The sequence below is a fragment of the Poecilia formosa genome, unplaced genomic scaffold (genome assembly GCF_000485575.1).
Source record: "Poecilia formosa unplaced genomic scaffold, Poecilia_formosa-5.1.2 Scaffold15, whole genome shotgun sequence".
Taxonomy (NCBI): domain Eukaryota; kingdom Metazoa; phylum Chordata; class Actinopteri; order Cyprinodontiformes; family Poeciliidae; genus Poecilia; species Poecilia formosa.
The window spans coordinates 3159662-3184123 of NW_006799954.1; the positions used below are offsets into that span (position 1 = coordinate 3159662).

The 24462-nt window shown below is 39.3% G+C and overlaps 3 protein-coding genes across 5 annotated transcripts in view; 1 reads left to right on the top strand and 2 right to left on the bottom strand.

The window, feature by feature from the left end:
* The first annotated feature begins 392 nt into the window (after positions 1-392).
* Positions 393-4212, top strand: pla2g12b (phospholipase A2, group XIIB). 2 transcript variants are annotated; one of them, XM_007546248.2, is made up of 4 exons: positions 393-907; positions 1362-1450; positions 2404-2569; positions 2673-4212. In XM_007546248.2, the coding sequence occupies exons 1-4, from the start codon at positions 418-420 to the stop codon at positions 2789-2791; spliced, it is 864 nt and encodes a 287-aa protein (XP_007546310.1). In that variant the 5' UTR covers positions 393-417; the 3' UTR covers positions 2792-4212. The 2 variants fall into 2 exon arrangements, with proteins under 2 accessions (XP_007546310.1, XP_007546311.1); XM_007546249.2 differs by having other exon boundaries at positions 1362-1438.
* oit3 (oncoprotein induced transcript 3) lies at positions 3708-15883 on the bottom strand. The gene is made up of 9 exons (XM_007546335.2): positions 15776-15883; positions 11265-11639; positions 10536-10637; positions 8388-8510; positions 8182-8304; positions 7210-7370; positions 6715-7127; positions 4561-4660; positions 3708-4425 (listed from the first exon to the last, which is right to left on the bottom strand). Exons 1-9 carry the CDS (start codon positions 15846-15848, stop codon positions 4273-4275), a joined length of 1623 nt encoding a protein of 540 aa, XP_007546397.2. The 5' UTR covers positions 15849-15883; the 3' UTR covers positions 3708-4272.
* Positions 15884-17346: 1463 nt separating this feature from the next.
* The window catches only part of mcu (mitochondrial calcium uniporter), a 61661-nt gene continuing 54545 nt past the window's right edge, over positions 17347-24462 (bottom strand). For both annotated transcript variants that reach the window (XM_007546250.2, XM_016668513.1), the window contains exons 7-9: positions 23399-23602; positions 22565-22681; positions 17347-21658 (exon numbers count right to left, since the gene is read on the bottom strand). In XM_007546250.2, coding sequence (XP_007546312.1) covers positions 21578-21658; positions 22565-22681; positions 23399-23602 — 402 coding nt within the window. In that variant the 3' untranslated portion in view covers positions 17347-21577. The remainder of the gene's footprint in view (positions 21659-22564; positions 22682-23398; positions 23603-24462) is intronic.

Below are 24462 nucleotides of genomic sequence, written 5' to 3' on the forward strand. Positions count from 1 at the left end.
AACCAGTAAGGATAGTTTGAGGTTTGTGATGTCTTGAGAAAGGTCACGGCAGGGTGGGTGGGATATTAAAAGAAACACAAAGAGCATTTTTCTCCAGTTTCCATGTGACTCAAATGGTAAAAATCTACTTAAAACTTCGTGACTAAAAACTGTGGTAAAAGTGATCAAAGACGTGTTTAAGAATGAGTAAAAATGAGAGAATTAGCCGAATTTAAGCGACCTTTCTATGTGCTGATATGCTCAGACTTTTACCCCTGATATGACAGAGTGCCTTGCTGTCGACAAGAACCTAATCAAAGGTCAAAGTCTGCACTCAGGCTAACAGAGTCAGTGAGAACTAAGCTTTGGGATGTCCCTCACCGTCTGAGCTCTTCCTTCGTTTGAAACCTGACTGAAGACTACAGCCAGCTGACGAACATGTTGCTCCGGACTGCGGCCCTGTTCCTCCTCTGTGCGTCTACAGGAATGTGTGCCACATTGGGGTACTTCCAGACTGAAGCCTCAGAGGACGGGGAAGTTGCTACTGTTGTCGCTCAAGCTGCCCCTCTAGATTCTGCTTTTGATGACAAAATATTTGGAGCAGATAACTCAGGAGTAGACCTACCTCAAGACCAAGTCCAAGAGCCAGAAACAGACAAGGATAAGCCTGATGGAGCCTCTGCTGCTATGGAAGGGTTTGCAAAGAAAGCCGTTACTCAGGACCAACCTCCACCTGAAGAGGAGGCCAATGAGATCAGGCCAGTCCAGACAAACAAGGCCTCCAATAAACCCCTGGCACAAGAAGAAGCAAGCAGCTGGAGCCTCAACTCCATCAGGGACAGTTTCCAGACAGTGCACGGATACTTCGACTCCCTGGTGGAGCTGGTCGGGGGACACAACGGTGTCTGTCAGTATCGCTGCCGATATGGTAAAGATGAATCTTGCACTTTCACTGCATATTAGCTTTGGTGCCGTCAGAGGTGTTGCAGATACTTTTCACTGAACAAAAAATGTTAAGCAAAAGCACGGCAGATTTAAGGAATCCCCAAAAACTGTGCTTATGGTTTACTTTGATCATACATAAACATGTTTTGTCCTGAATTAAGAAGGATTTGTTGAAGGGCGTGGGTCCTCTCTGTTATGCAATCAGTGCACAGAAGTTGCGTCACATCTGACAGCAGAGATTTACAGTAGCTCTGTGATTGGGGGGGTGTTTGATTATGAATGTCGTCTAACAAATCTCTGAGGTCTTCAAGAATCATCTCTACACAAGATCAGCTGCAGATGTTCTCAAACAGATGTTGCACGACACCTGACAGAGATCTGTAACAAACGTCTGGGGCCTTCACAGAACAGCCGTGTTCATTCTTATTCTTCCACAGGAGCACTCCCACTTCCTCGGCCCGGCTACAAGCATCAAGAACCCAACGGCTGCAGCTCGTCTCTGGTGGGCTTCCAGGTGAATGCTGCTGTAGGTGGCCTGCTCATAGCACCATCAGCAACAATTATCTGAGTATTTTCCACCTTAAATGGGTTTTTTTTTGTAAGAAGGGCCGAAAAAATCTGGCGGTCTTCCGTCATTTATTTTATTTAAATCAATATGACGGCATATTATGGCTATTGTGTATTTATATATATATATATATATATATATATATATATGTGTGTGTGTATGTATGTGTATATATATATATATGTGTGTGTGTGTGTGTGAGAATAGGAAGAGTAAAGACAAAAATTGGAGAGAAAAAGCTAAATATTTTTTAGATTAATCTCAGAAATTTTCCAGAAAAAACATGGACATTTCTGAGTCTCAAAAGTTGAAAATTTTAAACTCTTGAAACTCAGAAATTTTCATAATTTTTCTAGAAAATTTCAAAGTTTCTTTTGGTGGAAATTTAATACACATAAGTAAACAACTTAAGAGCAGGTACGTTGAGCTTGTACGATTGTTTTACGTGACCACTTGGTGCAGACGGTTCCAAGTTCACGCACAGAGAACATCACGGATACCACTAAAATCAATCAGCATTTCCGTCAGAGCATCACCTATGATCTGACGACGCAGCTGAAGCATTGCTGTGGGATTATTCCCATGCTTACAGGATTAGGCAACGTTTAGCAAGTCTTGCCGACTTCTGATCACTTCAATAAGTGAAATGTTACCATATTTCAAAACTTTGTCGGAGAAAAAGTTAAATGTTTTCATTTTGATGACACAACGTGGATTATCTGTTCAGTTTATTGAACATTAAGCAGAATGAAAATGAAATGGAACCATTTTAAAATTGAGGGGCAAAAATAAACATGACAGGATTTTTTTGACACCATCAGTCAATGAAAAACTCTCGCACAACCTCTTGTAACCACAACAGAACCTTGTGCACTGGTGAACCAAGTTGACATTTAACTCTTTTACACCAGCTTGATGTGGGAATCCCTGCTATGACAAGGTGCTGCAACCAGCTGGATGTGTGCTACGACACTTGCGGTGTGAACAAGTACGACTGCGATGCCAAGTTTCGCTCGTGCCTCCATGACATCTGCTCTGACCTGAAGAAGAGTCTGGGGTTTGTGTCCAAAGTGCAAGGTGAGATTTTTGCAAAAAAAAACTTTGGTTTTGTTTATTAAAATAACCACCAGGAAGGAGTTACAAAAAAAAAAAAATCATTCATGTATTTTCCTTCCCTCAGCTTGTGAATCAATGGCAGACGCCTTCTACAACACAGTGTGGACTCTGGGCTGCAGGCCTTACATGAACAGCCAGAGGGCATCGTGTATCTGCGAGGGAGAGGAGAAAGATGAACTGTAACGCAGAACACTGTGGTCCCCTCCTCTGTATATTTAAAAGATAACAGAGTCATGGACATTTCCACATATTACAACAAGAGAAGACACTTCTCAAGAGAGCCCTCTTAAAGGAGTAGTTCAGAATATATGAAGTGGAGTTTAACTGAGAGGCTATGAGCAGTTAATAGCTTTAGGCGTCTTTATTTGCATGAATTCAGATTAGATGAAGCTAACAGCTAGCCTGAAAACGGCCGTGAGCAAAACAGAAGAATTAATCTCATAAAACAATTTCAGTCTCCAAAGCTATTGCTATTTGATGAAACTCTTAATAGTTCCCTGTTTTTGAAAGGTGTCATTAATCCTCAGAGCTATGGAATGCTAACGGCTAGCAAGCTAGGGTGCTATTATCTTAGCTGAACAATTTAAACTAATAATGCTTCCATCAGTATAATGCTGTCCAGACTTTCACAGGCACAGCAAGGAGAGTTAAACAGGCATGATATTAACTGCTTATAACAGAATCATGGAAAAATCTGAACTATCCCTTTAAGATTCAGAGATGAGGATATTAAAAAGATGTAAATGGGGAATTCAGTGATTCAGAAGATTTATTAATACAGGGTCCAAACAGATATTGTGAGTCTGAAGACGGCCTTTAGCGTCTGAATTAATTGCTTATGCATATTTACCTCCTCATTGTAGGTCAAATTTGGGTTTCTATGACTCCATTACCATAAATTACTTGATGACTCCAAACAAAACACCTGATATGAAGATGAGAAGAATATGTTGGTCGGATTAATTTCCTCCCGGTTGAAATTTCAAGATAACTGGAGTGCAAGCGGCACAGTGTGTGCGCTGCCGTCTAAAATTTCTCATAGAGCTTCAAGACCAAGTCAAATGCGTACTACAGCACGTAGTTTATGTAAGTTATTTTATTACTTTCCATCTAATTTGAACTTAAATGTCAACATTACCTATAGATTAGCTTCCAGAGTGATGAGCCATGTGCATTATTACCGATGCGCATCTCTGCTGGCCCGCAGTAATGTCTGACATGCTCCCAGTGCTTTGATTAAGCTCAGCAAATGAGTCAAAATGCATCAGCGGAAGGGCCGTGTGTTGTTTTCCAAGTTAATCATGGTATGAAATTTAAACTAGTCCGAGTCTCGAAGTTGCAATCAATCCAGAGAAAATGTCCTAACGGTGACATCCTGATAAACATCTGCTGTGCTGTGGGCCCAGCCATCAGGTTTGTAATGGGACTGTCAATCATTATAATGTCAGTAATACAGCTGTGAGACACTGAAGCTTGGAAGAATATGTGTATTCTGTGTGTATGTGTATTTATGTATGTAGGACTTTAAAGGGACAGTGCAATGGACTGTATGTCTGCATCTATTTGGTGCTTTAACTACCAAATAAACTGAAATGGTCACCTCATTTGCAAGAGTAATTTATGTGCTGGCATATTTTTCTGCTGGTTGTTCTAGAGACGCTCGTCTAAGGCAGGATGTAAATAGGTCCTGTGTTCAACGTTTGCTTTTGCTGATTGTTTCTAATCCAAATCTCCCGTCGTGCACGTCCACGGCAGCGCTGGGCGCAGCGGGTGTCTCCTGCCCCGCACACCAACACCCGACAGTGGAGGAACACTTGCTGCAGAAACAGGAAGCCATATTGTTGTTTGAGGCAAACGGCATCTTATACCGGTAATTCATTGCAGTCTATGTCTACAGTACAGAGCAACTCACACACTCACCAGCTGGCACCCAGCATGCTAGATTTACTTACTTGGCTGTCCTTGCCAATGAACTTGAAGACGGGGACGTGGTAATGCTTGGAGAGCTGGTCCTTTGATGAGTACTGTGTCACCGTTTCATCTGAGATGCATCTGAGTGAGAGAAACAGAGTCAGAAAAGCAGTGGATGTTTGGCAACAGCACCTGCTCATCCATATGTGTTTTTAAAGGCAGTTCGTCAGCATCAGCTCTAGGTTTCTCTAGATTAGCACTAATCTAGAGAAACCTACAGATAGAAAATACACAAAGAATTTCCTGAAAGGAACGGGGAAAATAACTAGAGGATCAAGTGAAAAGGAATGAGAGAGAAATTAATAAATACTGGGAGTGTGAATGTTGGAACAATGAACCAGGCTGATTACTAACAGGTTGCAGGTGCGAGGGGAGAGAGAGAGAGAGAGAGAGAAAATGGCACAGGGGCCGAGGGAGAGTACACAACAGAGGAACTAGAAAAATAAATCTGGCACTAAAGAATGACTAAACATAATGAACCTAATAAAACCACATGACTAGACAAAAGAATTAAACATGGTAAACTAGAATCACTAAGAAAGACCGAGGGAAATTAAAACAGACACAAGGCTGATCAAAGAAAGACACTAAGGAACACAGAATAACAAACTAGAATTTTATTTTATCTCTTTTTGGACTACTTTTTGTCTTGAAATAAATGGAATATAGTAAATCAAACCCCCACCGCTGCAAGTCAAAACAACCCGAGATCCTAACAGAATCTGGTTAAGATCTTCTGTGATTGTACATTTATGACATGTTTCATTATCCAGTTGAAAAACCCAGCTATGGCCCAATTTTAACTTTCTGGTAGACGCCACCAGATTTTTATAATAATTTAAGATATAGCATTTGGAAGAAAACAAAAAGCCTCCAGAATCACAGATCCTCCCTCATGCGGTACTTTTACACATATATATGCTTCGCTCCAAACCCACACAGACGTGTTTGTTGCTGAAAAGCTCAATCTTTTTCTCAGATGACCCAAACACACAGATCCAATTACACTCCCATTGGAGTTTAGGAAACAACCAACATTTAAATTTATGATGGTGAGACAGAAAACGCTTTTTTACTGAGACTTGTTAATTCCAAGATGCTCGTTGCTGCATTTCTGCAACTGTAAACCCAGTGTAAGACGATGACGCTCCAAAAACACAACTATATATTTTTTAGGCTTTTTGCACATATGAATAAATTATTTGCATTTTAAGTAACCATAAATCTAATTGAATTATGCAGTTGTCCTGCTGGTGCCAGCGCAGCAGCAAATGGAAAATTCACACTGAAAGGTAAAAGTGACAGGACTTTAAATTTTTCTAGCTCCAGCTTTCATGTTTTCTCTCCACATTCACCAGTCTGTGGCGGTGGGTGCCTTTCATTTGACATTGCTTTGAAGAAGTTTGGGTTTTTGGTCCTGCAGCTGTCAGGCATCCAGCGAGGTTTTGGTGAAGCCACAGCCGATTCTGCGACTCTTGCAGGTCTAAATGTAAATCTGATCAGAACCCAAATCAACTGTTTTCACAGTGCTCTCCTTCATAAACAGCTGATTTTCTATTTCCTGTTTTTACAGATTTTATTTTTTTCAAATTATTTTTCAAATTTTATTTCAGATAATCATGTCAGATTTTTTTTTTAATTTCTGTACAATTTTAAACCGAATAAGTAAAATATATAATAATTTGAATAATTTGAAGAAAATAAAATCGGAAAAAAATCGTGAACTGAATTAATGTAGGTTGAAATATTGCTTAAACAATATAAATTACTCTCAAAATGAATTTTTTTTATTAAGAAAGATTACAAAGATTCATTTTTTGAAATGCATTCTTTTTTCCTTTGTTGTTTTCTTGCAATAATATTAAAACAACTTTAGTTTCGATCTGCATTTAAGTTACTATCTGAGGTATGACTAATTCAAGTTAAATAACATAAATTTGGTTTCTTTGATATAATATTGTTAACTAAACCTTGTGAAATAATAAATATAGAATATAAAGATTTTTTTTTTCTGTGAAGTAATTTTTTTTTGGAAAAAAATCATGTACAACAGAAAAATACATACGGATGAAGAGCATAGTTTAAGTCTTTAGCTGTTTCAGGCTAAATAAATAACAAATAGATCAAATATTCACCCATCTTTGATGAGGTAATACTTCAGGGCCTGGTCGGCTTTGGGTCCTGGAGTAGCGAAACAGCTCTCCACCAGGACCGAGAGGCCCTCCACTCTCTCCTTCGGCTCCACCCCAAAGAAGAGCGAGTCGTGCAGGTGGAGCTGCGGCGGGCTGCGGTAGGGCTCAGAGAACTCTGCGTTCTTGAACAGCTCCAAGTTGAACCCAAAGACGCCCTCGCTGTGGCTCTCCAGCTCCAAGGCCGAGCCCTGCAGAGTTGCCTGGTACCCGTCCGACACCTGGTACTCCCTGGGGAACTCGCATGTCACCGGGAGCAGTAACTTGCCGGTTCGGACTATTAAGTCCCTGCTGCTGCCGGGGATGCTCTGGGGCAGGCCCGTCACCAGGTTGGTCCCAACTATCTTGTTTTCTGTCACCTGGGAGGAAGCGGTTTTTTTAGTCTTCACCTTTCACCTTTTGACCCAGTTTACTCTCAGAGTGTAAAGCAAAGCAGCTGACCTTCACCACTGTGCCGCAGGTTTTGAGGCTGAAGCTCAGGTTGATGTGGGTGCCATTGGAGACTCCTCGGCAGGAAGAGTTTGACAGCGAAAGCTCCAGACCTCCAACGAGGTCTTTAGGAACTGACACCGTAATCGAGCTGGGATCACACCAGACTGGCACTGGGTGAGAATGAGAGGAGTTATATTCTCTCATTGTTCCCCACAATGACATAAAATCATGCAAATATACACACAATATAAACTATACTTTCCCAAAACTAAGAGATAATTTTCTGTAACTTTCTGAAACTTACCTGAAACGTAGCAGGCACTCTTCTCAGGAGCTTTGCTCAAACGTACCTGAAACCTACTGAGTGAAGTCCCAGATCTCACCAGGTACTTTATCAAACGTTTTTTATGTACTCAAAGCATTCATTTCCCAGAGTTTAAATGGTTCTTACTTTGAACTTTCTTGGTCATTTACATGAAACTTTCAATGTACATTCTTTTACCTTTTAGAGAACTAACTAGTTAACTTCCTGGAACTTACTGGGTATTTTCACATGCTGCACTGGATTATGGCGTGACATACGATACTTTACAGTATTCATAGGACTTATTGGGTACTTTCCTCAACCTTATTAGGTACTTTTAGGTACTGAACAATAATACAAAGTGGCTTAAAATGTGGGACTTTTCCAGAAATTATCTGGTAAGTCACAGGAAAGCTCCTAGTAAGTTCTGGAAAGTAATATCATATGTGATAATAAGTAAAATGTCCAGAAAGAAAAAGCTTAATGTGACTGTTGTAATATTTTCTTTAAAATGGGAAAGTTGTTAAAGACAAGCTATTATAAAAACAATCACAGACTGAATGTAACTGTTATTGCCGTTGGAAATGCTTTTTATCTGTTAGACCCCTGGAGACAAATAAAAGCATGTGTCTACTCTTTATCTAAAACATCTACCTGCTTCACACACAGGCACCCACCCTGGCATGTGCTTTTATCTTCTCCCAGCTCCAGCCCTCGGGGACAGCTGCACTGATAGGAGTTTTGCATCTGGGAGCAGACGTGGCTGCATCCTCCGTTGTTGACGTGACAACCCGCAATCTCTGCAGAGGACAAGGAACGAGGAAAGTAGTGAGAATGCAAAGCTGGTTCCTGTTTCATTAGCTCAGTTTGGAGTGTCATATACCTCTGCAGTTGCGTTCGTCCTCGTCCAGCACGCGTCCTCGTCCACACTCACAGCGCCACGAACCCTTGGTGTTCACACACACCTCGGCACAGCCGCCATTCTCTTTATCACACTCATTTACATCTGAACACAGAAGATACAGAGTCTATAGTCAGATACTATCCTCAGATGAGCCGCAGATGGGTGGAGTTTATCACCTCCGGGCAATACATTTTCAATTTTCATAGATGATGATAGATGGGCTTTAAAATGGAGCTTATAATGCAGAGAGGAGCCCAGTGAGGAAATAATGACGGATGGAATAAGAGTGAAGAGTAATGTGGGAGTGCAGGGGGAGAGTGGACGGAGTGAGGATGGAGAAAGTCATTTCCAGAAAGCCTGATTGCGTTTATGAGTGACTGATGAGATAATGGCAGTTTGTAGGTTTATGGGCTCCCACACATTGGACAGATGCATAAACCTTCTGCGTGACATCAGAGGACATTACGCTCATTCATCATTTTTAATAGAGACTCTGACCTTAGTCAAACTTTTAAATGGATGCGTCTGAAAAGTTGTCAGGTTTTATTATGTAAACGGACTGGACTGGCATAGCTTTTAATCCCAGTTATTCACTGAGAACAACCAAGAGAAATAGAAAACGTAAATACTTTTTAAACATTGTTGTTTTGGGTTCTGCCAAGGTTTTAGCACTTTTAAAAATGCAAAATTTTGATTTGCATTTCTGGCAATGCAGATAAAAAAAATAGCTAGAAACCTGTCAATTCCCTGTCCTTTTACTATGCTAAATGAAAACAACAGGAACAGGATGTAAGAAAATAGAAGGTATATGTTTCCTTGTATTATAATGTTGTCAAGATGTGAGCACTCTCTGCTAATATGGATAAAAAGCAAATAAAAACATTTGTGGCATGGAAACTAACTGTATAAATGCAGCATTATTTTGTGGTCCAAATAAACGTCATGAAAGTGGCATGAAAAGAAAATCTTCATGCATTTAAACAAGTATTTTTTTCAGGATGAAATTGTTATATAATTTACTTAAGTGTTATTTTTTTTAGGTGCATAAGTTTGATTTGGTTTTGAAGTAAATATTATGTGAAATAAATACATACACCCCCACTAATATTTGTTATATGTTTGTTGGTTGCAGAGGAACCACACTTCTTTTGTAGCTAAGGTTCTGCCATAATTCTGGCTCAACATTTGACAAATTTTCTTATCAGTATTAGTTGAGCTGTTTCAAATTGATTTACCTTTGCAGGGTTGTTTTGAGTTGTTCTAGTAGTTTTATCTCAGCTTGCTTAAGATATTCCAAAATTATACTTTATGACCTCAAGCAAATCATAATCTGGAACAGCAGTGAACCCACTTTTACTTACTTAAACAATAAGCAGAAGTTTTGCAGGGAAAATGCATGAAAACACATCAATAACACCTCATTATGATCCAACTAATGGACATTAGGGGTGTAAGTATATTAGCCTGCATGTTTAAACTTAGATTGCATGTGTGTTACAGAAAACTCCCTGTGCTCCCAAACTTTTCTACTTTTAAGAATCATAAAAGTTGTTACTTTGTGGGGGAAAAAACAGTTTTAATAAAACATTTAAAGCTCAAAATCAATATGCCATTCACTCGTATGATGAACATCTGACCAGAAACTGTAGTTCAGAATGTAATAATCATTTCTGTTGAGGGATGAAAGTAAAATAAATAAATAAAAAACACTTAAATCTTTCAGCAGCAGTTTAAAAATTAATAAAAGTATAAGTTTAGTTTTTTTGTTGTTTTTTTTTTTTTTTGCAGGAATGATGCATTAAAAAAAGACTCACCAATGTTTTTTCAAATCCAGTTTTTGTTTTTCTCATTTATCTTATTCTATTTACTCCACTTTTCCAGTGAAGAGAGAAATTGACCATTTGACATAACCATTAAGTTTAGTCAACACAGAGAAACAAGCAGCTCGTTCAAAAACATAAAGGGGTTTTTGTCAAAACAAGCGGGAGCTAAACCAAAATTCAATATGATTGATTGACTTGTTATTGTTTTTCCTCAAACATTTCCTGCTCATCTGTTTTCAGTGTTCCCTGGTTTATCTCTGCCTTCTGCACAGTTTATCTCTTCCCCCCTCCCCGCCTGTCTCACCCAAGCACGTCTGCCCGTCTGGTCCCAGGACAGTTCCCGGCGCACAGCGGCACTCACATCTGGGACCTTTGCAGTCCACCTCATCACAGATATCATAGAAATCTGCACAAAACACACAAAAATAACATCAACCAAAATGAAAATGCCTCCTAAACAAGCAGGAAAAAAAACTGTGACTCTGTTGTGAAAGTATGAGACCAATCATTTGTGAAAAAATCAAACTCCTCTGCCTTCTCCCACCCAGTACTCCCAGTGCTAACTACAGAACCAACCAATCAGAGCCAGGATGAGGGTATTAGCGCTGTCAATCATGCTTGTGTAGCGCTGCTCATACTTTCTCCTCTGCTCTCTGCTATGCTCCAGCTCCTTCAGATAGCTAGTCTGCCATGAATGCTAATGATGACAGCAGATAAACAGTTCTCCTGTAACTCTAAGACGTTTCTGCACCATTATTACGTTGAGCATCGTATACATAAGCATGATTGACAGTGCTAACCCCTTCTCCTAGCTCTTGTTTTCAACCAGGAGCGACACATTTCTTGAGACAGCAATAGCAGCTCAGGGAGGAGGTGGAGAAACTTAATTTTATCCAGATTATTCGTCTCATACACTGTCAGGAGAGTTTTAATAAATATGTAAAAAAAACAACAAAAAAAAACAAAACATTTTTTTGTAAAAGTTACATTGTAGCTTTAAGGAATCTGAACAACATCTGAGATGTTCTCTTACGGCCACAGTAAACGTGGAAGCAGACAGAAGGCCTGGGCAGGCGGTAGACAAAGTATCCTCCAGGACAGGCCTTCACATCAATGCTGGCGTTCCACTGGCAGCAGTTGTCCTTGAAGCTGGCGCAGACCGGCAGTGTCACAATCCCCTCATGGAGCTGCGGGTGGGTGCCGTTGAGCCAGACGGGGGCGTGGGTGCCACAGTGGTTCTCAGAGATGCAGAAGGTAGGCATTGCATCCCCGGCCATGCCAGTGAAGCGGTACCACTCCCCAGACATGTGGCTGTCACACAGGGGCACGCTGGACGACCGGTTGACGTGGAAGTCCGAGTTCCTCCAGGGTTCGTTCAAGCTGATGTAGGCAGAGCAGGGGTCAAGAGCTGAGAAGAGGGGGTGTGCAACATCAGAAACATACAAAGTGTGAGCAGAAACTTTGAAACTATCACAGTCTGAAATAGCAACATCGTGTCCCTCAAGATAAGATATCAAAGGTGACCCATTACACTTCCTAGAACAGGCTAGGATGTTTTGCTTGGGCTATACAAAACATGTTCATTTTGTGCACTAAATTGTTCTGAGACAGTAACATTTCAGTCTGGTCAGTTTTACTATTTTCAGAATGAGTTGTTTTAGGGCCTCTGGTCACTTTAAATCCAAATAAGATGTTTGTGACCACACTCCTCAGTTTACACTCCCACATAAAAATGGCTGCAAACAAATGTTCAACTTTACAAACGTACATCTTCGAAAAGTAAAAGTTGAGCCTCCTGTGCAGCCAAGAAGAAAGCAGCAAGTTTTTTCTGGATTGTAAATCAACAACAAAACACTTGTCTTTTCCTTGATTATTGATTAATGAAACTTGATTATTCTTCACTGGATTCGATTCAATTTAAAATACAATCATAGATTTATGGCAGTATATTGTAGCCTTTTTTGTTAGGGCCACCTGTGAAAAGCACAATATGAGCAAAATCATTTCACACTAATTGCAAATTTGCTAAATACAGTTATGATTTGTTGAAAAAATAACTGTAAAATAAAATGAGGTTCTTGTCTTTCTCAGCAGTAATTGTTGAAATCTGTTTAGGGTATATCTATGTTTTTGATCCATTTTCAGGCCTGTTTATATCTTTAAATCAGGACAGGTGCATGATGCTTGTTCCTTACTGCTAACCCGAAGTTTAAAGACAGCTCTGATGTCCTGTGATGGATTGAGAATCCACCACAGGATAAACCTCTTTAGATTTATTAATCTGTAGAGATTGATAAATAAATCTATAAAAGTATTTGTTTTCTGTAATGCTCCCTTTTCCATATAGTATCAAAGCTGCCATATTTGCATTCTCTGAGTTTTGGCCTGTCCTGGAGATTTCTGCATTAACATAATGCAGAGCGGCCGACCCTGTTTGAGTCCAGTCAGGGCTTCTGAGGACTTAGGCTCATTTTTCACCAGCTTCCATCAGAGAGGCAGAATGTGACTCCCAGAAACTCAAAAACAGACCCGTGCTGCCCATTCCTTACAGCCATTAGCTTTCACTCTTGGCTGATTCTCATGATCCTTCCCCCAGCTTGGCTCTCTAACACTTTCCAAAGGTAATTTTCCAGTGCTGTGAGTTGTGGAGGCCACAGCCGTACTTTAATTCAGCTCCATTACAGTTGGATGGAAGACCGACATTTTGGAAATCAAATCTGTATTAGTGAGAAAACATGTCACTTTAATTTAGCTTAATGTGAAACTAGATGAGACTCTTAGCTATGATGTTCTCTCCTTTAATTACACCCGAATCTTAATTGATTTGAATATATTTGTTCATGTACTTCAGGAAGTCGCTTTAAAATGTAAAACTCATCTATTATATAATTCATTATAGACAGGGTGACGAGTTTCAAGAGTTTATTCTTACTAATTTAGACGATTATTGCTAGCAGTGAATTAAAAAAAAAGGAAAACTGCATTAAGAAAATCAAAATGTTGCATAAAATGAATAAAAACACAGTTTAGATTGAGATCGCTGCCTATACAATGATGGGGAAGACCGCTGACTCGACAACTGTCCACTAAACAGTCACTGAAAGTGGCTTTCATGGAAAGTGGAGTGGAAGAAAAAAATCCTGTGCACAAGCAACAAGTATTGACCGGTTGGTCACTTTGTATGTAATTATGACCGTATCTGAGTTTCACTGTTTGAATTGAAATACTGAGATAAATCACAATTTTAACTTTTTATTCTCCTCTGTACCTTTCTACTCTGTCTTATTTAAATTCATTGGCATGCACCTGTAGTTTAGAGTCTCTGCTTTGCCATTAGCAAACATTATAACTCCCTCTAAACAATCTGTCCAGCTCGTTTGGATCCAACCAAGATAAATGGAAACACGGGGTCAGGTGTGACTGAGGTAAAAGCCAATGAGCTGTCAACACAGAACTCTTCATTCTGAAACTTCTGTCTGTTTTCAGTTGTTCAGCTGAAAAGAAAAAAAGTGGAAGCTGTAAACAAAGTGCAGCAGAACAGTGAATAGTTTCTCTCCACTCCATGTCCTCTCAGCACAGTAATTAAGAGGCAGATGCAAAACAAAGAAGACATGACAAGCGTGGGTAATGCGGGCGAGAGTGAGACTGTTAATGAGTTTGTAGAAGGAACAGAGACACAGCAGGAGGTTGATCTGCTCAACATCCTCAGAGACAAGATGGAGGCAGGGAACAGGTGAGCTGGTAACACTTCACCGACAATCTGCTCACTCAGTTTTATCTTAACTATTTACAGTATTCAGTAAATCAGAGCAGCTGTCCGTCCTGATGGGTCTTGTTTGTCAGATTTAAAGTAGCTTTTGAAAATGGACAACCTTTAAGAAGGTACTAAATATGGTTTTCATTATGACCAAACTTGTGTTTCTTATTGGTCTGACGTAATGGTTTAATTTTAAATATGTTTTTATTACCGATAATTGGAAAAACATCATAATTAACAGAAAAAAAAAACTTTTAAACATTCATCTGTGTGTAATTAGGTGGGAATTAGTATTTTTTTTGCTGTCATCCATCTCTCCTCTTATTATTTAAATACATAAACAGTAACAGGATACACACGGCTGGCACTTTTTTCAGATTTTTATCTGTAATTTAAACATTTATCCCTTTAACACCCAACCTAACAGCTCTGTGATACTTTATGTTTGTCCGTCACGTAAAAACGCACAAAGGTTACAGTTACATTTTGTAATGTGTGGATTTAATTCAAATTACTTTCACTACTATGTAAAGTTTTTTTTTTGTTTTGTTTCTGATGGAAAAAGTGAAATCTGAGATGTTTGTTCCTTTCAGAAGGAGTAAACATGAAAACAACCTTTTATGGGATGAATGCGTAAACTAAACATGCAGCTTTTCCTGTCAGACCGTTCATTTCATCTTTCGCCCCGGGGCAATAAAAAATACCCCCAACATTAACAACAATTTTTTCCTCTGCTGGAGACATACGACTGACCCGAAGCTCTCCAGTTCCAGCTGCACAGAGACAGCTGAGCGCTGACTCATGAGGACGAATACTAATGCGAGCATTAAATCTTCCAGATGGAGCCTGAACAACTGAGTTCGGATGAGTCTGAGTAGTGTTTATTTTTGCCTTATTTATGCCTTTGTGTCTTATTTTTATTAAAGTTTAGTTATTAATACTATAAAGCTGAAGATTGCTATGATTTTACAGCGTCTGTATTAAAGTCATTTCCTTCAGTTCTGGTACTCCTGGAAGAAACACCAGTTATATGGATGATAATCTCTGGGTTTATTTCACTCAAGAAAAGGACTGGAAAATCATCAGAAATACTGAGATGGTTACTCTGTAAAAAATCACAAAGTTAAAAGAATGTGTAACCTGCATAAAATAAAAGATTTTTCCCCTCACTGTCTGACAATAAATCAACAATATCCCTGCTTTAAACCACCCAGCTCTAAAACTGTTTCTATGTATCAGAAAGAGAAGAGAGAGATTGTTTCACCACTTTACATTCACAAAGTTTACTAAACAGTTTGAGAAAACCCAGACGTCGACGCCATTGCTTTGTAAGTTAACAACATTGAAGTTAACTACAATGCCACCTTTGTCAGTTTTACAGAAGTGTAAACACCATGGGAATGCAAAGCCAAAATGTGTGAATTAAAGCCAGAATATATCGTTTCAACATCCAGAGTAAAATGAGTGGACCACTGCTGCTGTGCAAAGAAGAAGGTATTACATCAAACGCTAAATAAAAAGCCAGATTACAGTTTATTTTTAAGATATAGAGCTCGATTTTGGAGGCAAGCCATGAGGTTTGATGTCTGGTTTCAAATCCACATATAACATGTATTCATGGACTGGCCACTTTATAAAGGTTGCGCATCTAAGACTATAGGAGGTAATATACCGTAAGACTACAGAAGCCATGTAATTTAGTTTTGCAAGCAGAAGAAATGACTGAAACACGACTGGTAAGAAATAAACTCTTCACTGCATGTCAACCGTCTGAACAATTCACTCACCTACACCTGCAAGTCCAAGAACCTCCTGCAGAAGATTGAGAATAACCAATAGCATCATGGTGGATCGCTTCATCCGAGTTCTTCACTTCAATAAGTTTACTTCTCAGGTCTGTTTTAAATAGCTGCCTCTTATCTGTGTCATTTTGGAAAGCCTCTTTCCCACCTTGAACTCTTGACCTTCCACTGGCCAAATCCTCCCATTGTTAGTCCTCTGTCCTTCCTTCATTTACACTAGTTATTTATTTGCTGTTGTGCTGGGAATGACTGGAGTGATTGGTTTAGCATAATGGATCTTGCAGTGCTGTAAAAACTACACTGTAAACCATTTGAAGGGGGTTAAATTTGAAAACGATGCATGTAAAGTTAACTCGAAACCCAAAAATTAAACTTTCTTAAGTTGATTCAACAAGAGACCCTAACGTTGATCTTGAACTGTGAGTTGTTATAACTTCCTGTTGTGATTTTAATCACTTTACTTCATATTATGCAAGAAGAATTTCACTCACAACTCAACTGAACAAAATATCTAGAAGATATGTTATTAAACATCACAATTAATTACTTATAAACCTTTATTTTGAACTATGTGAGGACACTGTTATCAACCACTGAATTAAAATGAATATTTGCTTTAAAAACACGATGGATAGCGTAAACACAACAAAATGTGGCTCAAATGTTTTGTTTCTGATTTCTTTATCTTTTGTTGCTTTTTTGTCACACCTTTCTTTTTTTAGAAGATGGTTTATGTTATGACCAAAGAAAACCAGAGCAAATAAAAGGAGCAGGTTTCAAAAGAGGATTTGACTTATCAAAGTGAAAAAACAGTCCAAACCAACCTGGCCTTACGAGAAACGGTAACTGCCCCCATCCGTGCCACCAGCCACATCGAGCAGCTTCAATTGAGATCGGTTTAAGATCACGCCGCAACATATCAATCAGATTTAAGTCCGTACTTTGACTTGGCCATTTAAGACCTTTATTCTATTCCCATTTACAGGAGGACTTGCTGGTGTGTTTTGGAAAATGTTTGAGTTGAACAGAGATCCAAACGTTGTCCTTTATCAAGCAGGTTGACCAACATTGACCACCTCAAAGTTTTCCTACTGGTATGATGTTTGTTCTCCAGAACTCCGTTCATAAACACTTACAATATATAATTCTTTGTGTAATGAATTAAATATCCTTTTTGTGCATTGGCAAACTTTGTTAACCAAATAATACAAGGATTTATAGATTTATGTCTTAATTTCGCTCCACAATCTATCTTCCAGTAAAACCAGATGCTAATGAGGAATTCATGGATTTCTATAAACATCAGCTGCACAATAAAAACTAAGACTCTCACTGGGACCATTAGCTCCAAAACCTGGATAAGGATTTTATTGATAATTGAATTACATTTCTCTTTTATACATATTTCATAAATGATACAGGATTTTACATTGTATTTCTCTGTCTTTCTTTATTTTTTTGTTTTGCCAACATTACAGCATCATGTCAACTGAAGCAAACAAAAACAACAGAGTAGAATAGGTCCGAATGAAATGCATGATCCATTCAATCCTACGGTCTGCTTCAATCTCAAGCATGTCCAAACAAAATCAATCACAAATTAAAAATCTGAAGCTCAACGCACATCAAAAAATGTAGAGTAATAATGATGCTTTGGAGAAAACAAAAGCGAAGATGGGTGAAAAGAAAAGATGGAGGTGTTCCCACATGATTTTAAAGCATTAATCTGACATCTCTCCTTTAGCACAGAGGCTCTCAGGCCTTCGTTGTTGGGATTTTTCGCTTATCGGAGAGCGAGGACACACAGTCAGGACCAGGATACTGGGAATACATAAGATAAAAATGGACTGGATTTAAGCAGTTGGTTGGCTGGGACTTGGATGTCGTCTGGCAGGCTGGACTTTAAAGACGCAGCACCGCCTGCTGTCCCTTTTTACAACTAGGAATCTCTACAAACGACGTTCCTTAAATTATCTTTGCACGTATTTGAATAAATCATCTTTTTTTTCTTTTTAGATAAGTTTCCATGTAAACATACATTCATGCAACACCCTCTTTAGCATAAGTTTCCCTATATTTGATATAGTTTGTTTAGAAAAAAAATAAAGACGACAAACAAAAGGCAGTAAGTGGTGGATGGTATGATTTGAACAAAAAAAAAAAAGACGTGATGACGGACAGAGAGACAGCAGAGGGGAGGAACCAGACCACAAACAGCCATCTATTACAGGATCTGAGTGTATTGTGTGTGAAAGCAAATATATTCAGTAAACATCGACTCTTACTTGTACTGACAAGCAGCAAAAGAATCACAGATGCAGAAACCTTCTTACATTTTTGCACCGCTTAGACGTTTTAAAATGCATTTCCACTTCCTAAAGAAACCAGTTTCTGCCTTTCTTTGTCTCTGCGTCAGCCCAACACCGCTGTTCGTTTAACTTTAAGATCTCAACACAGATTACGTCGTCTATTATCCGAAAGGCACAATTTCTCTAAGCAATAACACACACAAACAAACACACACAATGCACCAGATAAGGCTCTATCCCATCTTTAGATTTGCAAGGCTAATTAATGATTCGAGCCCAAAGCATGCACTTTAATATGAAAGATCCGCTCCCCAGCAGGACTCGAGCTCAGGATGGTCCTGGACTCCATGCAGGAGGATGTTGGGGGACGGCGCCTCCCTTCTGCACAGGCTGAGCGACAGCAGCTCAGAGTCAAAAACAACTGGCTTTGTCTTTGGAACAAAAAGAAATGATCAAAAGATATGGGGTTTGGACCACTAGGGGGCTCACTTTGTACTTTAGTCGATTCGCATCCAATATTCCTATGAAGTGTTACTCAAGCCATTTCTTCATGCCAAAAAAGAAACAATTTTTTTATCACTTCACAAAGTATTTACATGAATTATAGAGATAAACGCGCATATAACAGTCAAATCTCACAGATAATGTTATATTTTGTGAAAACTTTAATTACACCATATTTCCTCTCATTGAGGTTCTGATCCCTTTTTGAACCAGTTGACTCGTATGAAAAAGGACATAGTTTGACTCCTAATCAAAGCGAGATATCGCTGATCAGCCATCTGCTGGTAGATATCAATTATTGGAGTCAGACAACCAGTAGAACATGAGCGGGTAAGAAACGCTCCTAGAGGGCCCCGTCCGATGGCAGATGGTACCAAACGGCTGAAAGTGTGAAGGGATAAAATGGTGAAGGGAGTGAAATGCCGAGCCCCCCTGCTGGGGCCGACAAACCTGACCCTGAACAGAAGACTTTGCCGCTCTGAAAGAAGTTCATGGAGTAAACATTCCCAAAAAAACTTTAGGCATGGGCCGGCTACCGGTACCAAGAGTTTTAAAAGTTACCTTTTCAACGGTGCTAAAATTGTCATATGGTTCCCTACAGATTAAATCTTCTTTTTTTTTTAGATGCTTTCCAGTAATATTTTGCTTTTCCAGGTGTTACGGAGCACAGTCTAGCACAATGCTGCACACCACCACTCAGCTGGCTGAAACAAAAGACAAATTTGGTTTTTTGGAAATAGTTATGAAACTTAAAACAGTGCCACCTGCTGGTCTCTGTCTGCTACCAACTTGAGAAGATCGACTTATTATTAAGGAGATTTTAATCTGACCAATTAAACCGGTCTGACCAAGTTTCCTTTAAATATTGAAAATCTGATTATTTATTGGATAAAAAAAAATGTTTGATAAAAGGATAGTCACATTATGCTTAGATGGTGATAATCATGTAACTCCTTTTTTTCTGTTAAACTGAAAACGAACCTGATTAAAGTCAGTGTTGAGTCAAATGTAAATAAAATCAACATCGGCTCGGAAAAGCGTAATCGGTGCATCTCTGTTAACATGATAAACAGAACAGAGTGGCAAATATGTGCAGTATTTTGCTTAAAGCAGTCAAAAACTACTTTGAAATTTAGTGGGGGTTTATGTATGCTTGCAAAATCTTTAACAAACTTTAAATACTTGCATTTATTTACTTTTTTTGGTGTGGCAGGATCAATTTTCATTTTTAAATCAACAAGTTTAGGTCATTTGATACGTTTTTTTTTGGTTTAAAGTTCAGCCCAATACAGTAAAGTCACAACATTTTGTCTGATGTTTTCCTGCAGCGAGAATCTCATACCGGCCCACGCCTAAAGAAAAAAAATTAAGATATGGTTCAAATTAACAATGTGTTGCAAAACTTCATGGAGATGCTGATGGACGTCAAAAGGATGCGCGAAAAGAAAGTGCCCAATTAAGTACAAAATTGCTATAATGCTCCTACACGTTCACAAGTTTCTACTGAGGCCATACCACAGCATGCAGTCTACCCTGCCTTGTCACTGAGAGCAGGGGGGGAGGCCATTACAGCAGCAGTGGGAGGAGAAAACTCTGACTTTATTCCATATCATCTTAGGATGAAATTTTATTGATTTATTTATGAATCGAATTAGGTTATACTCCAACATAAGGGCAAGTTTCTCTTTTTTTTTAACTTCATTGGAGATATTGCACAACACTCTGCAGCAATGGTTGGTTAAAGAGGTAAAGCACAGCATTATTCACATTGCTGAGAAATGCATGTATTTTGTAATTAAAGCCATTTTTCACCCTGATCTGGCTTCAGAGTTGCTTCCTCCCTCTCGGAGACCATGCACAGGAGCTCTTCTCTTGAAAATGAACGCCACATATATATTGTGCACTTGTCATGAAAATGTACAAAGCTATTAGTTCAAGGTATTTCTTGAATACAGTGTAATGCTGTTGTTAGTGGAGTCCTTTAAGAGAGTACCAGTGATTTTTTTTTTGATTTTTTTTTTTTTTTAATGTTTGTCGGAGAGCTCCTCCCCCCACTGGAAAACAAAGAAAAGAAAAAAAAAAAACTAGCCTCTGGTCATCTGTTTGATTGTATACATATATACCCATATTTTTGTCATAACAAATATACTATGGCTTTCAAAATAAAAAGTGCCAAAATATTAACTTTGTTTTTTTTCTGTTTGTTTTGGAATAAAAGAACACACAGTGATGTTGTTGTCGGTAGGACTCTCTGACTTGCGGATGCCAAGCCGCTTACAGGACATCAACAGGAAGGGAAAACGAGGCGTTCCTGCTTCCTGCAGAGATACAGGAGCTCCTGACGAAGGGAAGCTGCCCGTCACCTGGAGGAGGCGCGGCTCGGCGGAGAGGGAGGGGAGGTGGCAGAGTTCGGACGCAGGGAAACTAGAGTCTCCATGATGGTGCGACTGCAGTCACAACTTCCTGTAAACTTGTCTCTGGAGCCTGCACAGGCCGGGAGGAAGAGCGAGCGCGCGTGTGTGTTTACTGTCGCGTTCGGTGATCCTTCTTCAACACACACACACACACACACACTGACTCAACAAAGGCTGCTCCTCGCCGTGCTCCCTATCTCAGAGTGCTTACAAGCAAGCGAATTCAAATTCATCCCTGCAGTTTACCGGCAGGTCGCCCCTCCAGAGTTTGAGGCTAATCCAATTTGCTTTGATAATCTTCACCATCTTCGTCTTCCTCTTCATCCTTCAGCTGTGAAAAGTCTTCAGTTTGAGGCATTCTCAAATTCCAACTATAGATTTTAGCCAGGAAAGAAGAAGAAAAAAAAAAACAACCTTCCACAATAAACAAAGGGACAGGTAAAGAAGGAGAGGAGGAGAGGAGAGAGTAAAGAGGGAGTAATCAGACACCAGAGGGGGGGGAAGGGGAAGAAAGAGGGTCGGTTCCAGGAGATCAGAGATGAGGGGAGTCACGCTTGCCATCAATTTTTGTCGCTGGGCAGCTGCTGAATTGGGAGCTGGAGCTGGAGCGGATCCCTTAGGCGCTTCAGGTCCAGCTCCACCTGGACAGAGAGGAGGAAGAGGAAAAATACAAAACAACATATGATGATTATTAAGTTAAACGGGCAAAAACATCATCTTTGGAAATTGGATTTGTACATTTCCATTCTGAAGTTTACAAATCCAATTTCAGAATGGAAAAAACATGTGTTGTGCAAATTAATCTAAAGCTAGTTAGTTAAACCTTTATTTCACCAGACAAAATATTGGGAACAATTTTTCATTTGCAATGTTAGCCTGAAGGTACTGAAACACTTAAAAAATGTAGAGAGAGGAGAACATTTACATACATACAATGAGCAACATGTTCATTCTGCAAAACAATTACAGGACTTCTTAGAAAGATCCTTTAGTGTGTGTTAAAAGCAGAAAATGAAATCAGTGTTGAGCTGTAGTACATTGTGTGGCACAAAGAAGACTTGGTTTTAGGGATTTTCGATGTAATAAGTTAGAATAAGCATTATTCTAACTTAAGGGGACAAAGGAAAAGAAGAACAAACACTTGGAAAAAGGAAATAATGCAGAACACGAGGGTGGAAGGAAGGAAGAGCACAGGAGACAAAGGAAGTAAGGGCACAAGGGACACCAAAAGAGTCTAGGAAGGAGAGAAGGAAGAAAAAAAAAGCAAAATATGAAAGACACCATCTAAGAAACAGGGATTAAAGTTTGGAAAAACTTATATTTTTCTTGACTTTAGCAGGCCTGGGAAATACAGAAATCTCATTCCAGTCTTTACTAGATATATTAACTGTTGTAACTTCTCTACTTTGCACTGCAAATGCAGTACCTATATTTACATCCCTCATCTCTGCTTACAGTCAAAATAACACACTCTGCCTAATTTAGCAGCTGCTTGACAGCAAAAACAAATCAATCAAGATTTTCAGCGAGAGGCTAAATCCTCGTACCTCAGCGATGTCATCCTTCAGCTTGTTGTACTTCTCGATGTCGAAGCGTGTCCTCTTCACCCCCTTGTGGAAGAACAGCAGATACTGTCTATCTCTAGCGTCAGGATAAACGTACTCCTGCAGGTTAAAGGGAGACAAAGATGGAGCACTTTGTAACAAGAACCAGTTTATCAGACGTCCTCCAGGCTCTGCTGTGAGTCCCTGGGACGGATCGCACTGAGGGAAAGACAGACTCTTTGTCCTTGGAGCTAAAAATTTGAGGAAATTTATGAAAAGTGAAAGCAGATTTCTTTACTCTATGGCAGGGGAGTCCAAACTTTTTGTCATCAAATCAAAAGTATTCGTGTTCCAAAATTCAAATAAAATCAAGCAAATAAAGTTATTTACTGAAGATCCTAGATTTAAAAAAGACTTTGCACGTCTGCTGCATTTTAAAGAAAGGCATCTGGTTTTCAAAATGTATTATCAGTACATTAAAACAGGATGTTCTTTCAAAACGCTTGCTATAACTAGCCAAGTTTAATAAATTTGATAAAATCTGATTTGATGCAACAAAGTCGACTTTACAGTAAAAGTTTCTGGACAGACGGGGTTCTACTTATTACAATAGTTTTGTTATAAAAAGACAAATACTTTGTGTTGTACTCAATATATTTTCATTATACAAAAATTATGTTGGCTATTATTTTACCCTGGGTAAAGATAAAGTCAACTTTGTATCATTTCTGAACTGCACAAAATCAGTCCAAAGGCCACAAATTTTGAACAACTAGTGCACCCACAATTGAAGATGCATTGCTTAATTCACCCTCTCCATATAATCTCCAGTCTTACCTGACGTGTCAGCACAAAGTAGGCATACATTGCCATCGCAGTGCCATAAGTGATGAAGTAGGTGACGGGCTCCATGATATCCCAGGAGTATTCCCACCAGGTCAGCCTGGCCAGGATGCCAAACTGCGTCGCCATGTACGCCATGCCGCCCCACAGCACCCAGGTGGTGCGGCGCTCCGCCTTCTTGCTCAGCTCCTCTCTCACCTGCACAAACAGAGCAGCATGAAGTGCACAGACAGACTTGCAGAGAGGTCAGTCACTCAGTTTACGAGATGGACTGGAGGCTTCAAACGAGTGATAAAACATAATAAAAAAATTAAAAAAAATACGCTAGCATTCATTCATGTAAATTTGTTTTCTTTCACAAATATTTCATTTTCTAATTATGTGACAGTTCATTCTGAGCACCACAAAAACTGCGCACACACTTTGGATTGGTAAAGCTGACAGACAAAATAGACTCATGATGCACTGCTGCAAGAGACTCGGAGCTGATTCAATTGATGACTAATTAGGCATTTTATAAATATTTTAGGAATCCACAGTGGAGTCTTGTCTAATTGCAGAAAATTGCTGTAAAATTATAGAGCATATCTAAAATATTTGATAGGAAATGCAGCTTGGAAAGCTGATAAACTGCAGACATTAACATCTGTGGTGATGCTAAAACGGTTTCCATTGTGTGTATTACTGCATATTCAGATATATTTGGTGTGTTAACTATTAAAGTAAGTAATTATCGGCGTTTATTAAGATCTCTGGGATTCAGGGGTCCATTTCTGCTTTCTTGCTGACATTTCAGTGATAATTACAGGGCATCTGTCTCTGAGTGGAGAGAGGAATTGTCTTGTACTCTGCAACTTGTGGGCTTGATGGACTCATGGGAAAGGCACTTAATCACAAGTTGCGACCCGACACGTAGCTGTGTGTGCAGCTTGGTGAATGTGACAAAAGGTAAAGGACTTATAGTGGTTGCTATGACTAGAAAGCTGCCAAATAATTTCATTTAGTAATTAATTGTTTTTATTTGGTGGAATAACCATGAGCTTTTCAATGGGGTTCAG

Excerpts from the sequence above, each read along its gene's own strand:
- oit3 (XM_007546335.2), bottom strand. The coding sequence starts at position 15,848 with ATGAAGCGATCCACCATGATGCTATTGGTTATTCTCAATCTTCTGCAG. Across the intron at positions 8,511-10,535 it reads AGACGGGCAGACGTGCTTGG|ATGTAAATGAGTGTGATAAA; the intron begins GTGAGACAGGCG and ends TTCTGTGTTCAG. Across the intron at positions 8,305-8,387 it reads GGACGAACGCAACTGCAGAG|AGATTGCGGGTTGTCACGTC; the intron begins GTATATGACACT and ends TGTCCTCTGCAG.
- pla2g12b (XM_007546248.2), top strand. The coding sequence starts at position 418 with ATGTTGCTCCGGACTGCGGCCCTGTTCCTCCTCTGTGCGTCTACAGGA. Across the intron at positions 1,451-2,403 it reads GCTTCCAGGTGAATGCTGCT|CTTGATGTGGGAATCCCTGC; the intron begins GTAGGTGGCCTG and ends CTTTTACACCAG. Across the intron at positions 2,570-2,672 it reads GTTTGTGTCCAAAGTGCAAG|CTTGTGAATCAATGGCAGAC; the intron begins GTGAGATTTTTG and ends TCCTTCCCTCAG.